General features: G+C 41.8%; 1 protein-coding gene across 5 annotated transcripts in view; it reads right to left on the bottom strand.

Moving 5' to 3' along the window:
* RHOT1 (ras homolog family member T1) overlaps positions 1 to 14710 on the bottom strand; it is an 88468-nt gene that overhangs the window by 58562 nt on the left and 15196 nt on the right. For all 5 annotated transcript variants that reach the window (XM_029600724.1, XM_029600723.1, XM_029600727.1 and 2 more), the window contains 6 exons: positions 13715 to 13767; positions 13124 to 13232; positions 6420 to 6521; positions 1474 to 1572; positions 393 to 501; positions 55 to 175 (listed from right to left, as the gene is read on the bottom strand). In XM_029600724.1, the coding sequence (XP_029456584.1) occupies positions 55 to 175; positions 393 to 501; positions 1474 to 1572; positions 6420 to 6521; positions 13124 to 13232; positions 13715 to 13767 (593 nt within the window). The remainder of the gene's footprint in view (positions 1 to 54; positions 176 to 392; positions 502 to 1473; positions 1573 to 6419; positions 6522 to 13123; positions 13233 to 13714; positions 13768 to 14710) is intronic.

Raw genomic sequence — 14710 nt, 5'->3', positions numbered from 1 at the left:
ACCTTCTCATGATTATCGCTGTATTTAAAAAATAAAAATTTACTGGATACATACACAGGAAACAAGTATTCTGGTGTCAGCTCAAGATCATCATCATATCCAAATCGCCGTAATACTGTCCAAGTAGTTTCATGCCTTCCTCTCTGAATAAATAGTGTATGTAGAAAAAGAAAACCTGCAAAATAAACAGTGCAAAAGCCTCAGATCTGCAAGAAGCTCCATTTTTACGCTTAGGCATCAAGTAGATAGCTCATCAAAGCACTGACCTATCCAACATAAATAGTTGCTCCTTCTTACTAGTACTTTTCTGAAAATCTTCTTCCCCCATACCCCTATGATGGCACCGCGTTACCAAAATCTCCTCACATGAAACTGCAAACTGTGACACACACCTTGTAACGTTAATCCATTACCAGCCACGCCATCGCTAAGGTTTTTCCGTACCACGTTCTTGACGTCTTCCAACGCTTGAGGTGCCAGCGGTGTGTGGAAGCAGGTTCTCTAGCAAAGGGTGGAAGAGAGGGACTTATGATGATGTACTAACTAGCTTTAAGCAACAATGAAGATCGGCTACTAGCAGAGGCTCAGAAATGCGGTATTTTAAATTAAGATAGCAGTATTTGATTACTTTGTCTTCCATCACTTTTTTTTTTTTTTTTTTTTTTTTTTTTTTAAGGACTGTGGCTGATCTATTTCTTCATAAAACAGTACAAGTCCCACTGTAGATAGAGCTGGGCTCAGCAGTAACTTGTCACAGAGTTGTGACAGCTTATCAAAATATTTGATAAAATATTCTAGATGTCTACATCAGGCAGCCTCTAGGCAATGTGCAATAGTTTTGTTAAACACATACACAAGCACAACTGAAAATATAAAATAGATATCGCCCTAGAAAAGAACTGACATTGGTTAAACTGAGTAACATTGACCTCACAACACAAATTAATAAGCAAACATCACAGAAAATTAATTGTGTTCTAGCATTTCTTTAAAGCTTTTTTTGACCTAGAAGTTTCCTCCTGGACTTCCAGGTCACTCAGAACCAGGACTACAATCTGGCGCTATGAGCCTTCATTCACAACTATCTGGAGATTTTTTATATCCCTTGTCAGCTCATTGTATCCAATCCTTGCAGCAACAGTCTTCCTCGGCCGGGGCCAAGCACCAAGGCTAATTCTGGGATTCTGAAATCCTGGGTCCTAAATTCAGTCACCAGGTGTTTGCACTACATGATGACTAGAACTCTTCACCCTCCCGGAGTTGTGAACGCTGCATCCCCAGCCTCAGCCAATCTGGAGAATAAAAGGCTTGAGCCGGGAATCGAACCTGGGTCACTCTACATGGCAGCACTCTGTCACTGAGCCACTGGGATGGCTAATTACTTAAAAAAAATAAAAAAAAGACTTAACTACCCCCCCAACTAACACAGAGAAAGGCAAAACAAAAACATGGCTAACCATCACAGCACCCTACCTGAAAGAAGTTGAGTTCAGCATCATTAAGAATGCCATCATTGTCCTGGTCCGAAATCTTGAAGATCCGGGTAAGGGCTTTTATGCAGGCAGCTTTCATCTATGGATTGATAAGGAGTAGAACTATTATGTAACCCATTTCCACAAAGAAGATTTGAGGCATTACCACTTTCTAGCCAGTCAGACAAACGTGCACTTAACATCAAGAAATTTCTTAAACAAATAATTTCCAGCTGGCTTCCTGTATTGTATAAAGTCCAATTTAAGATGTACACTATCATACATGAAACAATTAATTTGGAATCAAATGGGTTGGCAGGTAAACAAACAATATGTACCAACTCCTACATTATGTTCCACTTCTCAGGAATTATTTACTTCTTATCTTCAGGATTATCATTTAATTATTTTATTGTGTGTTGATTTTATGATTGTTGACTTGTAATCTATGTTGAACGTATTGGATTATACAGAATAAAAGATGTAATACATAAATACTTTTTTTTTTTTTTTTTTAACTTTCAAATCTGCTGTGCTTGCATTGGGTGCCACGTTAGCTTTGATTTTACCATGTAAATGCCAGGTTCATCATTAACACAGAGGTCCATATTCAGTAAGCCTTAGTGGACAAAGTTACCTAGGATTGCGACAGTTAGAACGTCATTGGTGTAAAAATCCTATTCCCCCTCGTAAAGAGACCTACTATTCATATTTACACAAATTAAAAAAGAAATCAACCTTACCAAAAAATCATTTTACGCTCGTCAAATACAAGCTGCTAATGGTAATCCTCACACTTTGTTCAATATTGTTAAATCTCTCACCTCAACACACCACAACTCTTATGATCATATAAACAATGAATTTTGCAATAATATAGCCAACCACTTTAAAGACAAAATTGCTAACATTTCTACAGAACAATCACTTAACGATTCCCCAACTTACCCTTCTGTCACCAGTTTGTACTTTTACTGATTTCAAACTCGTTGACCCAGATACAATAACTCGCATCATCTCAAAATCAAAACCTTCGAACAGACCCTTTAACCTTTACTCTAGCCATTTATTAAGAGAGATAAAAGACCACATTTCTCAATTTTTAACTAAATTAGTTAATTCTTCACTTACATCTGGCATTTTTCCATTTTTATTAAAGCAAACTTCTGTCCTCCTGATCCCTAAAAAGAAAAACCTAGACCCTTTTGATCTAATTACTGTCTAATAGCTTCATTACCTTCATTAGCAAAAATTATTGAATTTGTCATCCTCCATCAATTGACTGACTACATCGATGATAACTTGTTTCATTCCAATCAACACGGATTTAGAAAGGGGCATACAGAGTCTCTTCTTCTCTCTTCTTTTGATAGTATTCTTCGTAGCTTTGATTCTAACACAGACTATATCATTGCATTTCTTGATATTTCTGCTGCTTTCGATACTATGAATCACAACATTCTTCTATCTACACTACAACACTTCGGCATTTCTGGAACTGTTCTTAAATGGTTTAAATCTTTTCTCTCTGACCATCCCCAAAAATTTATCCTTGATGAATTTTACTCTTCATGGTATCACACTAACTCAGGCATTTCTCAGGGTTCTGCTCTATCTGCTATTCTATTTAATACATACTTTTTCCTCCTCTGTGTCACCTAACGAGCCCAGATGTTAATTTCAAAATATATGCAGATGACATTCAGTTTATTGTTCCATTTTCTAACTCCTGGCAAAACACTTTATCACTGATCCACCTTTACCTAAAAAACTATAAAAACTTAGTTATCCCATAATTGTCTTAAATCAAATGCCTCAAAAACAGAACTGGTTCTTTTATCCACAATCCCTCAAACTTCCTACAATCCACCTCTTGAAACTTACCTTAAAAAACCATACTATACCCATAACCAACTGCGTGCGTAATCTCGGAATACTGATTGACTCTAAATTATCCCTCAATATTAATATCTCCACTATTGTAAAAAAGTCATTTTACAAAATTCAATTACTCCCAGACGCTATCCAGTGCTGAACTACCCATTACCCAGCCCCAATGATCAAAGACAATTCGGCCCGCTCCAGCCTGCCTGCCTCCCGGCAGGAAAAACAACTTATCCACTGCAATAGCCCTGCCACGGCCTCTCTCCTTCCCTTTCGTCTGGTTTTTTTTTTTTTGAGGGGGGGGGTTTATTTTAAAGAGACATACCTATCCAGAAAGGGAAGAAATGAAAAAGGGAAAAGAACTACTTCCCTGCTTCTGGAGGTCACATGCTGAGGAAGCCAGGTACACCAAAGGAGTGAAGGGCCCAGAGTGGGTGAGAGAACTGAGTCATAACAGGGGTTACCAACCCACCCATTTGCCTTGTTCCACCCAAGGGATGGCCCTCGAAGGAACCTAACACCTCAGGGAGCCGAAACCTCTTCCTAACCTACCTACCTTCTTTTTTTTTTTTCTTTTTTAAACTCCAGACTTGTACTTCTACCATCTGCTGGAGACAGAGAAATACTGAGGTACTGCAGGTGGCACTCTTGGTTATGTAGCAGTGCCTCAAAGTTTTGTTCTCTGCCTCCATCTGCTGGTAGGGATGTATAAGCCCACTTGTCTGGACTGATCCAGGGTACGAACAGGAAGTATTGTTATTTGAGGATGATGTGATGATCACACTGGCCAGTCCAATGACGTCCTTGACAGTTAATAACGGAGCTTAAGCATTATTGGATGGTGGCAGTGTTCAAAGTAAGTTTGAGCAAGTCTGAAATACTAAATATTAACAACCCTGACTGAGTAGCTAATAATCCTAGAGGAAATGTTCAAGAGAATACCCGAAATATTTGTGAATAAAAATAGTATGTGGTAGACAAATATCCTATTAGTGAATGATATTCTTAGAGATTTACAGTTGTGGACAGAAACAAACCTGTCCTGGTTAGGCATAATAGTGACTATTAAAATGAACACTTTATCCAGTTTGTGATATTTTTTTCAAACACTGCCAAATGAAATTCCAAATTCCATGCTGAACAAATACAGAGAAACTCTGAACTTTATCTGGAGACAAAAACTGCTAGGATATCTAGAGATGTTTTGTTGTTATCTAGAGAAATGGGAGGGTTGGGGGTGCCTAAAGTAGAAAGTTATTATAAAGCAACACAATTAAGGGCCTTGGTGAAATGGCAAGCAAAAGTCAAAATTAAAGCAAGGCATCAAAAGAGATATTCCTATTCGATACTATCCATGGGTTCTGAAGGGGTAGTGGTCACCAAAGATTCCTGATAATCCATTTACAGGGTATATAAATGAGGTCTGGGATTCAATAAGGGAGAAATTGCCCTCATGGGGGAAATAATTCACCACTAATGTCAATTATATATAATGGAAATTTCTCACCTGGGGAAGGAGTAGGGATATTCAAAAGATGGGAAAGACTTGGTTTGAATCACATGGGTCAATTCCTGGACAAAAATGAACTACTGGACTTTGCAACATTGAAAGAAAATTATAAAATTGTAAACACTGATTTTTATGCTCATCTGCAATTGAAATGCTATTTAGAGCACACAATAGGGAAAAAGACCTTCAAAAAAGGTAAAACTAATCTGGAAATATTATGTAGTACACCTATGCTTAGAGTGTTTATATAAACCATTTACAAAGCACTGACCTCTCATTCAGTTGGGAAATTAAAACATGAGCTAGCTTGACAGCAGGATTTAAACTGCATATTAGAGGAAGAAGCTGGGAGGGGGTCAGACTAAGATCAGCTAAGACCTCAATTTTGACTCAATTGGCAGAAAATACCTATAAAGTGTACTACAATGACATTATACGCCACAAACTGAAAAAGATATACAAACATGTATCAGATAAAAGTTGGAGGGAGCATGGGGAAGTTGATACAATGGGGCATACATGGTGGTTTTATGACTGTATTGCTCCCTTTGGGAGGAAGGCTCAGAAAATTATTCGAGGTATTACAAAAATAAGTGTGGATTTGGATCCAAAAAAGTCTTCCTGCTTGAAGCATCAACCACCAGTACATTAAAGAACCACAATAAATTATAATCACTCAGCTATTAATTGCAACTGGATGCGAGATTGTAGCTAATTTGAAGAAAAAAAAAAGCCAGTCTCCTAGTATGTTCTCCTTTTATAAAAAGTTATGGGGAAGTGTATCAGATGGAAAACACTTATGGTGTTATGGAGGAACGTACTTGGCAAATATTTGAAGGCTGGGATAAAGACACCTTATGTAGAAATATTTGAGGGGGGAAGAATAGTAGGAAAATATTAGGGGATTTTAGTGGATTATGTTGCTCATTTCCTGTATATTTTGGTGGCATAATGATTGTGATAACCAAAAAAAAAACATTTTGTATTTAAAAAAATACAAAGAAAATGAAAGATTAATTTTTTTTAAAAAGGTGCACAATTACAAAATTCACATCCATCCAAATAAAACTATTGCTACCACAAACTTCTATTTTTGGGTTGGATGCTGGATGTGACAGCACATAATCTGTTTCAGGATTTCACTAAAGTGGCAAACCATTGACCATGTTCAACCAACACAATGGATGCTGATTACTGCAGATAAAGGCCAATCAGCCCACCCAGACTGCCCAGTTATTCCAGTCCATTCTGCTAAGATTCAGAGCAGCTGTAAGCCATAGCAATATCCTACAAATAGTGAAGTTATAACAGTTAAATTATCTTTGGTGATGAGAGGGAAAGTGATGAAGAATTTGGTTATAAATATCAGCTGTTACATCTAGTCTGTATTCAGAGCATTTGCCTAAGAATCAAGTAAAGCTGCTCAAGTTCTGTTTTATATTTTTATTGTAAACCGATGTGATGTCCTCCTCGAACTTCAGTATATAAAAACAAATAAATAAATAGAAATACATATATAGGGGTTATGAACTCAGTTGACAGATTGCCATTACCTCCTTTTCCTCTGGACAATATAGAGGTCCTGTGGGATGTAGCACAGCTTTCTGGGCATAATAAAAGAGCTCGGATATATTCTTCAGGTTTTTGGCTGAACACTAAAATTTACAAACAAAAACTATAAAGGATCAGTTAACACAATCATTTTTACCAAAGCCTTTTTAACATTAAGTCTGTACATTTTATTATGCAGAAAAAAAAAGTAAAATTTAATAACTATACAGGAAGAGGCATTCTTCATTCAGGAATCCAATACAAAACTACACTTCTGACCATCAGTCAATCAAATAACATGAAGGTGAAATTTAAACTTATCTGTTAATTTCATTTCCTTTGGTCCTGGCCAGAATAGTTCAAACAAGTAGGTTATGTCCTCCTTGCCAGAAGATGGAGAAGGAGAAAAAAAAAGCTCAAAGCTGACCACACACCCTCTATGGCGGTCTGGTGCTGCCTTCAGCTCGTTTTGGTTTCCATATCAGCACCATAATGAAAAGGGGATTGCAGACAAACACCCCCCTCCCCAAGATCATTAACCCAAGAATTAAATAATCCCTACACAAGAATAATCCCTTACAAGAATATCGGTATAAGAGCCCTAAATAAATAAATAAATAAATTTGTTGCCAGAGGATGTGGTTAGAGCAGAGTAGCTGGGTTTAAAAAAGGTTTGGATAAGTTCTTGGAGGAGAAGTCCATTAACTGCTATTAATTAAATTTGCTTGGGGAATAGCCACTGCTATTAATTGCATCAGTAGCATGGGATCTTCTTAGTGTTTGGGTAATTGCCAGGTTCTTGTGGCCTGGTTTTGGCCTCTGTTGGAAACAGGATGCTGGGCTTGATGGACCCTTGGTCTGACCCAGTATGGCAATTTCTTAGGTCATGATTAGGCCAACTACCTTCAGAGTGGGCAACAATGTACTCATTGCTAGTTTTCTGAACTTGTCAGACTGGGACAAGTCGTGGCTTCCCGGGTAGGTTCTGGACTAGTTTTTTTGACTCAGGGAGTTTCCATGTTTGAATCATTTTGTAGAACTGTGGATAAGCAAAAAAAGGTACTGTCTAAATGCTATTCACTTTTAAATAAAGATATGCCATCTAAGCCAGGTTATATTAAAGTATGGGAACAAGATCTTGGGAGGACATTATCAGAGGAAGAGTGGAGATGTGTTTTTAAATCCACTGGTAAGGGTCTCATTGTGGCTAATCTTAAGGAAAATGGTTATAAGGTGCTTTTACACTGGTAATATATTCCAGTTCAGTTGTACCATTTTTCTTTATGTAACTCTGATACACGTTGGAAGGGATGCAGGGGCATTTGGTCATTTTTTCATTTGTGGTGGGACTGTCCTTCTATTCAATCGTATTCGCAAGAGGTTCTAATTGACTACAAACCATAATGAAGTTGAAATTTACCTTACTTCCCCCATTCAAGTGTTATTACATATCCCGATTACCGAAGGGGATATGTTTCAACAGAAATTGGCACAAAAGTTCTTGGTAGTAGCACGCAGTGACATTGCTCAGAGCTGGAGATCTCCTACTGCTTCATTACTCCAAACTTTATTTACTTGAGTGAACTCGGTATATCGATTGTTCAGGATAACTGCATACAAACAGCGCTCTCTGCAAAAGTTTGATAAAATATGGTCTTTCTATGTAAAATGGTTTGATACACAAGCTTCCAAGGGAGATGTAGGGGCTTAACTGGTGGATTAATTTTCCTTTTCTCCTTGGGATTTGTGATTTTTGTGTATTTCCATTCTTTGAGTGTATAATTCTTTGATATTGGTTTCTATTTACTTAATATCTTATTCTTCATATTATGTCTTTGTTTGGGAATGTTGTATACATTTATTTACACAAGATGTCGTAGGACAAAAATTGGACTAGTCTTTGTTCTTGGTCTGGTTGAAGACTATATATGTAATATGATTTATGTCTGGAGGTTGAGAACACCAGTATTATGCTGTATTTTGTCTTTAATAAAATTGTAAATTAAAAAAAAAAAAAAAAAGAAAGGACTGACCCCAGGGAGAGAATTGCTTCTGAGGCCCCGAAGCACCTCTTGCCAGGCGAGACCTCCTATTATCCAAAAACAGGATCAAGTCTGAAAGAATCTTTTGCCCTTTGGATTATCCTCTGGCAACCTGTGCACTTTGGTTTCCCCCAGGTGCTTCATTAGCTCTTCTAGGTCCTTGCTAAACAAGAGCTTCCCTTTAAAAGGCAGAGACCCAACTGAGACTTGGACCACACATCCACGCAACCATAACAATCCCCTGGCTGATACTGAAGACATCACGATCCTAAAAGATGTTCTGAACAAATCGTACAGAACATTCGCTCTATATGCCACTTCAGCCTTCTGAGCCTCCTCGCCTGACTACAACTGAGTGTCCTGTAGTTGCTGTACCCAGCACAGACAAGCTCACTGCATAAAACTAGTACAAACAGCTGTTTGTAAGCTCAGGGCTGACACCTCAAAAAGCTTTTTGAGGTGAATCTCCAATTTCCGATCTTGGATATCCCTCAAAGCAGCGGACCCCGCAACCGGAATAGTTGTCTTTTTAGTGACTGCAGACACCAAAGCATTGACTTTACAAAGTGACAGGAGCTCCATCTGCACAGGCAAAGGATAAAACTTTGCCATAGTCCTCCCAACTCTCAAGCTGGCCTCGAGAGTTTCCCCACTCTTGAGCCACCAACTTTTTCACAGACTTGTGGTATGGGAAGGCTTTTGCTGGACCCCTCAGCCCATCCAGGACTGGATCAGCTCCTTCCAAATCAGAGTTCTCTTGAGGAACCTTGAGTCCGAACAAGCTCCTGGAGAACCCGAGGAATCAAGGGCCACAGTTCCTCCTTACAAAAAAGACGGAACACCCTAGGATCATCTCCTTCATCTCCTCTAGATCCCCTACCTGATCCGTGCCGCCTGCATACGAATCAACCGCCTGATCACCCCCGTCTCCCGTCGCTGAAGAAAGGCCCAACACACGCTGAACAGGAGAAAGCTGCTTTCTTTTTGCCTGCTCCAGCTTGAGACCCAGAACCAGACCCGGGCCCCCAAAAGCAGCTCTTCAGCAAGCTGCTTTGCTAAACAGGCCTCATGCAATAAAAAAAACAAAGTCCATGGAGAAAGGCCTTGAGGAGCCAGTTACGGGATTAGCAGACTCCGGAACCAGGAGAATAGGAAAATCCTCACCTTCCGAGCTCCCATGCTCCTCTCCAGAGCCCGAACACGACAGGGACAGCCTCAGAGGGGAATCCCCCTTCCCCCTGATGATGTGGCAAAAGCCGCCCGAGAATTCAAAATGGCAACAATCTCACGCCACCAGGGAGAGAAGTCCTGGTCCAACACAAACCCTGACACAACTGAGGAACAGGAGTGGGAGCCTGTTTCTCTTTTGCCATGGCGGCAGGGCCTTCCGAAGACCCCTCACCACCTGACAGCCTGCACACAACCAGACATGATTGAGCCACGACCAAGCCAACCCACAAGCACGGCAGACCAAGCTGCACACCATGCTACATGTGGGGGAACCTTTCCCCAACAGCCACCCACCTTGCACGCTCTGCTGCTGTGTAAAAATACCCCAGCCGCCCCAACCAGGAAAGTAGGGGGGGTTTTTTGTTTTGGGTTTTTTTTAAATAAATAACTTTACCACCAAAAACAAAAAGTTAGAATACTTCCTGGGTAGGCTGGAACACAAAGCTGCAAATGGGAACAGGCTGCCAAACGGTTTTACAGTACCTCAAGTTGCCTCAGCAGCCTTATGAAGGGGAGGGATCTGGTCCACCAGATTTAAACCCCAATTCCATAGCCATAGTTGTCTTCTGGCTGCCACTACCCAGGCTACACCCCTGGCTGAGGTGCGTACCAGGTCTGAGCTTGCGTCCGTCAGGAAGGCTGCTGCAGGTTCCATCATCTCACCTATATATGTTCCAGAGTTATTTGCCTCTCTCGAGAGGAGCAAGCAGGAACGTGCCACCAGTGCGCAGCAGGAAGCAATCTGCAGTGTCATTGCTGATGTGTCAAAGGCCTGCTTAAGGATGGATTCCAATCGTCTATCCTGAGTATCCTTCAATGCAGCCACTCCCTCAAAGGGAATCGTTCTTCGCTTTGAGACGGCACAGACCATGGCGTCCACTTTCGGGAAACGTAGGTGTTCCTTGATCGCTGGTTCTAGAGTGTATAGGGCCTTCCAAGGCCTGACCCCCTTCGAAGCTGGCCTCCGGGGCTTCCCACTCCAGGTCGATGAGTTCCTCGATGGCTTCCATCATTGGGAAGTAACATGAAGCTTTACGAAGGGACACCAGGATGGGGTTCTTCTTTGGTTCCACCATCGGGTCCATGCCTGGAATACCCAGAGTCTGGGAAACAAGGGATGGTAATTCAACCTTGTGGAAGAAGCGAAGCATGATTCGTATGGTTCCAGGCCTGGAAGAATTTCTCCTTCTTCCAGAGAGTCACCATCATCATCTTAGGTGTCTGGGTCCCTGTCAGGGAAATTCTTGGTTAGGCGAGGCATGTCTCGAGGCATCTAAGCAGGGCCAGGAGGATCTTGTGCTTCCAGCAGGGATTGAGCTCGGGGCACAGCCGGGGCTGATTGCGCCTGAACGAAGGCTTGCAGCCTTTGGAAAAATTCTAACCAGGAGAAGGTCCTTGGATCCATGTTAATCCCAGGGGAGTTGGCATAGGAGCCCATGAGGTGCCCTCTTGTGGAGAAGCCATCTCAGAGATGCATAGATCCAGGGAACTATCATCTGTAGTAGTTCTGGACCCATCCCCAGACAGTGAGGGACCAGGCTTTGGGTTTCCCCTTGGCTTCCTCGCAATGCTGGCACAGGCAGGACTCCAGTTCACGCTGCGCGGCTCTTATGTGGCAGGCCATGGAAAGAGAGTGTCTTCTGGCCTTCTTGGGTGCCGGTGCCATTGCCTCTAGCTTCAATGTGCGCGTGTAATTGTAAAGGCAGCTGTGCGTGTAGTTGTGCGTGCGCGCGTCTGTACTGGACGTGCACAAGTTAGGTGCATCGGCCATCCAGCCTGCCCCGTGCATACCGCCGGTCGAGAAAGGAAGATGGCGCCGCCGTGCCCCCCCCCCCCCCCAGCACGTAAGGGTTCACGTGGAGACCCTGAGGGTCTCCACGTGAACCCTTGCACCGGATTGGGGCCTAGCCCAACCAGGGCTGCTCAACCCGATCGATGCTCCCTTTTACCTTGCCGAAAAAGAAATCAAATCAGTACGGCAATCCAAGCCTCGGAGACCTGAATTTAAAGTTTTCTGCTTTCCTGGTCTCGGCGCTTACTGATCGCGTGCCTGGATGGTCTCCAGCTGCGGGGGGGCGGGGAGAGGGCTTTACCTTCACCACCGCACTCTGTTGTGCACCCGCTGCCTTTCAACCACTCTGGGGCTAAGTCCACGCCAGGAACCGGCTACCGGACCAAGGCACACCTCTGAGGGATATCAGAAATCACCTCGGGAATTCTCTACTGGGGGAGGGACCCTTAGGTTTCACCGCAGGAGAGCAGGGCGCGATCTTCTTTAAGGTAAATTTTCTTTTTCTTTCTTCTTTGCTGTAACTGTTAACACTATTCTAGTGTGTGGGATAGTGTCCACATCTGCTAGGAGACGCAGAGATACTGAAGAGCTGAGGTTACTGCAGGGTTATATCTAGAGTGACATCAGCTTTGAAATCTGACTCAGTCTCCCATCTGCTAGCAGAAGAGCACATAACCCACTGGTCCTGAGTCCATCTGGCTACACGCTAGGAAATGTGTGTTTTTCTCATCAGTTACAAGATGTGCTCTATTACCATGCAGAAATAACCAAAATCCAGGCTTGAGCCATATTTGTGCACCCAAACCCCTGGCATACTGCCTCCTTTGTGCAGAAACAGTATAAGTCTTGCTGAATGTAATGGATTTCAGAATGCCCACCGAGTGCTTACTCAAAGTGTGGCTTCTCCTTCTAATATTACTTGCAGAATAAAGATAGTGGCATTGCACCGAAACTGAGTCCTGTCCACTTTTTGGAAGTGAGGGAAGAGGGAAGAAACATAGATCCTACAGAAAATTACTGAAGGCAGCACAAGACACCTATGGGGGGAATGAAGTCCATGAGCTTTTTTTCTGTCTCCATCTGCTAGCAAGAGGGACATAACCCACTTATTTGGACTAATCTGGCATGTACAAAAAGCAAGAGGCTAATTACCTTACACCTACTTCAGTAAAACACAGAACAAAGCTTAGAACTGGCAGGCAGGATGGGTGTGTTTTGCTGGGATGGAGCACAGTTACTAGGACCATTTCTGCTTGGTTATTTCTAGCTTATAAATAGCTCCCTCCTGCTTTACTTGTTCTATGGTTTTCTCAGGAGAATATGATCACGGAAAAAACACAGAAATGAGCAACATTACTAAGGCAAAGAATGTTTACTGGTCTGTCCATCTATGAGCCTTTAATTTCAGCTCTGTCCACTGCCACATAATCACCACTAATAGCTGCATAAATACTAAAGCAACTAATGTATCTTTTTGCCTTTTTGAGTCACCGAATGTAGGTCAGATAACAGAATAACTGTGAATTATCACAGCTAGGAACACAGACTACAGCCTCCCAAACATGTGATTTGATTTTTTCCCAGCTGTACTGGATTATGACTTCCTTTGGAAGAAAAAAAAAAAAAAAAGAGCCAAGCCCACCTCCACACAGGTCTCAATTTCCGTATACTGGTTCATGATGGGCAAGATGGTCTCCATACTGCTGTAATCCACCAGATCAGATTTGTTGCCAACCAATATGAGAGGCAGCCTGAAACATAACAGAATACTTTATAAGATAACACTTCAGAAAAAATAAACAGGAAGCAGGTATCATTTAAACTAAATTCAGTTCTGCAGTCATGTCCCTTTCATTCCATTGTTAAGTGTACTAGGAAAAAAGTATTTACACCCAGGAAAGCAGCAAAGTAATATGAATGATTTATCTAGGAGTTTCAATGTTTAATGTTGCTGTTTAGTTAAGCAGCATAAAATTGTATATGTACATGAAAAAAACATTGTATTCACAATTGTATCTGTTATAAAGTTGAGAACAAACACTAATTTTCTACTACTTTTCCCTCCAAAACCGTAGGAGAAAACCTTTTAGTAACAGGATCCATGCCACAGTGGAAGGGGCATACTATATGAGATTTAGGATTTTCCCAGGAAATAGACCATGAACTGGGAGTGACGCAAGGTCATTCTTATGGCAGTGCATTACAGGATTGCTTCTTTCAATAAATACACTACCTGCTATCTTTGTCTGTTCTTTCACTAATGAGAGGAATCCATCGACTTGTTACCTAAAGTCACAAAATATTAATGATTACAAACAAGTATCTACTATACCTTATACCATTACCTTTCGGTTTTATACATCATTTAATCTGGCATTATCCAAGTCTACTCCTAAAGGACATGGTGCATATGAAAGGATGAACAAATCCCACTAGTGAGACTAAATCAAAAGTCACAACATGCTCACATCACGTCCACTTTTACAGTATTTGATGCAGAAGATATCGTGTTTGCTTTCCTGTAAATTAAAGGAAAATTGGTTCTTACCTGCTAATTTTCATTCCTGTAGTACCTCAGATCAGTCCAGACTGCTGGGTTATGCCTCCCTTCCAGCAGATGGAGACAGAGAAAAACTTGCAAGGCACCCCTCCTCTTAGACTGGTTTGCCACCTGCGATCCTTCAGTATAATCAATACCATAGCAGAATGAACAAAATTTGAGAACCAATGGCTAGATCAAAAAACAGCCCAACGGCAAACTTTGAAACTATGTACATGTAAGGAGTACTGTTTTGGTTACCTTCAATATACTCTGCAGAAAAAACAGCTGCCAATGAAAAAGACAAAAAAATAGTCTGAGCGGACTCTCCAGACCAGAATACCCTCCTGAATGGGCGGGCATCTGGACTGATCCGTGGTGCTACAGGAACGAAAATTAGCAGGTAAGAACCAATTTTCCTTTCCCTGTACGTACCCAGATCAGTCCAGACTGCTGGGATGTACCCGAGCTGCCCTACATGGGGTGGGACCTGGAAAGTCCCTCTCGAAGAACACTGCTGCCAAAACAGTCAACATCCAAGGCCCGGACGTCCAAACGGTAATGCTTAGCAAAGGTGTGTAGCGACTTCCAAGTAGCCGCTCTGCAGATCTCCTGCGGCGAGACCAACTGACTCTCCACCCAAGATGCCACCTGAGACCTGATCAAATGAGCTTTTAAACCCTCCAGCAC

The sequence above is a fragment of the Rhinatrema bivittatum genome, chromosome 4 (assembly GCF_901001135.1).
Source record: "Rhinatrema bivittatum chromosome 4, aRhiBiv1.1, whole genome shotgun sequence".
Lineage (NCBI taxonomy): Eukaryota > Metazoa > Chordata > Amphibia > Gymnophiona > Rhinatrematidae > Rhinatrema > Rhinatrema bivittatum.
The sequence above is the reverse complement of the archived record's forward strand: the minus strand, read 5'-3'. Positions and strand labels throughout refer to the sequence as shown.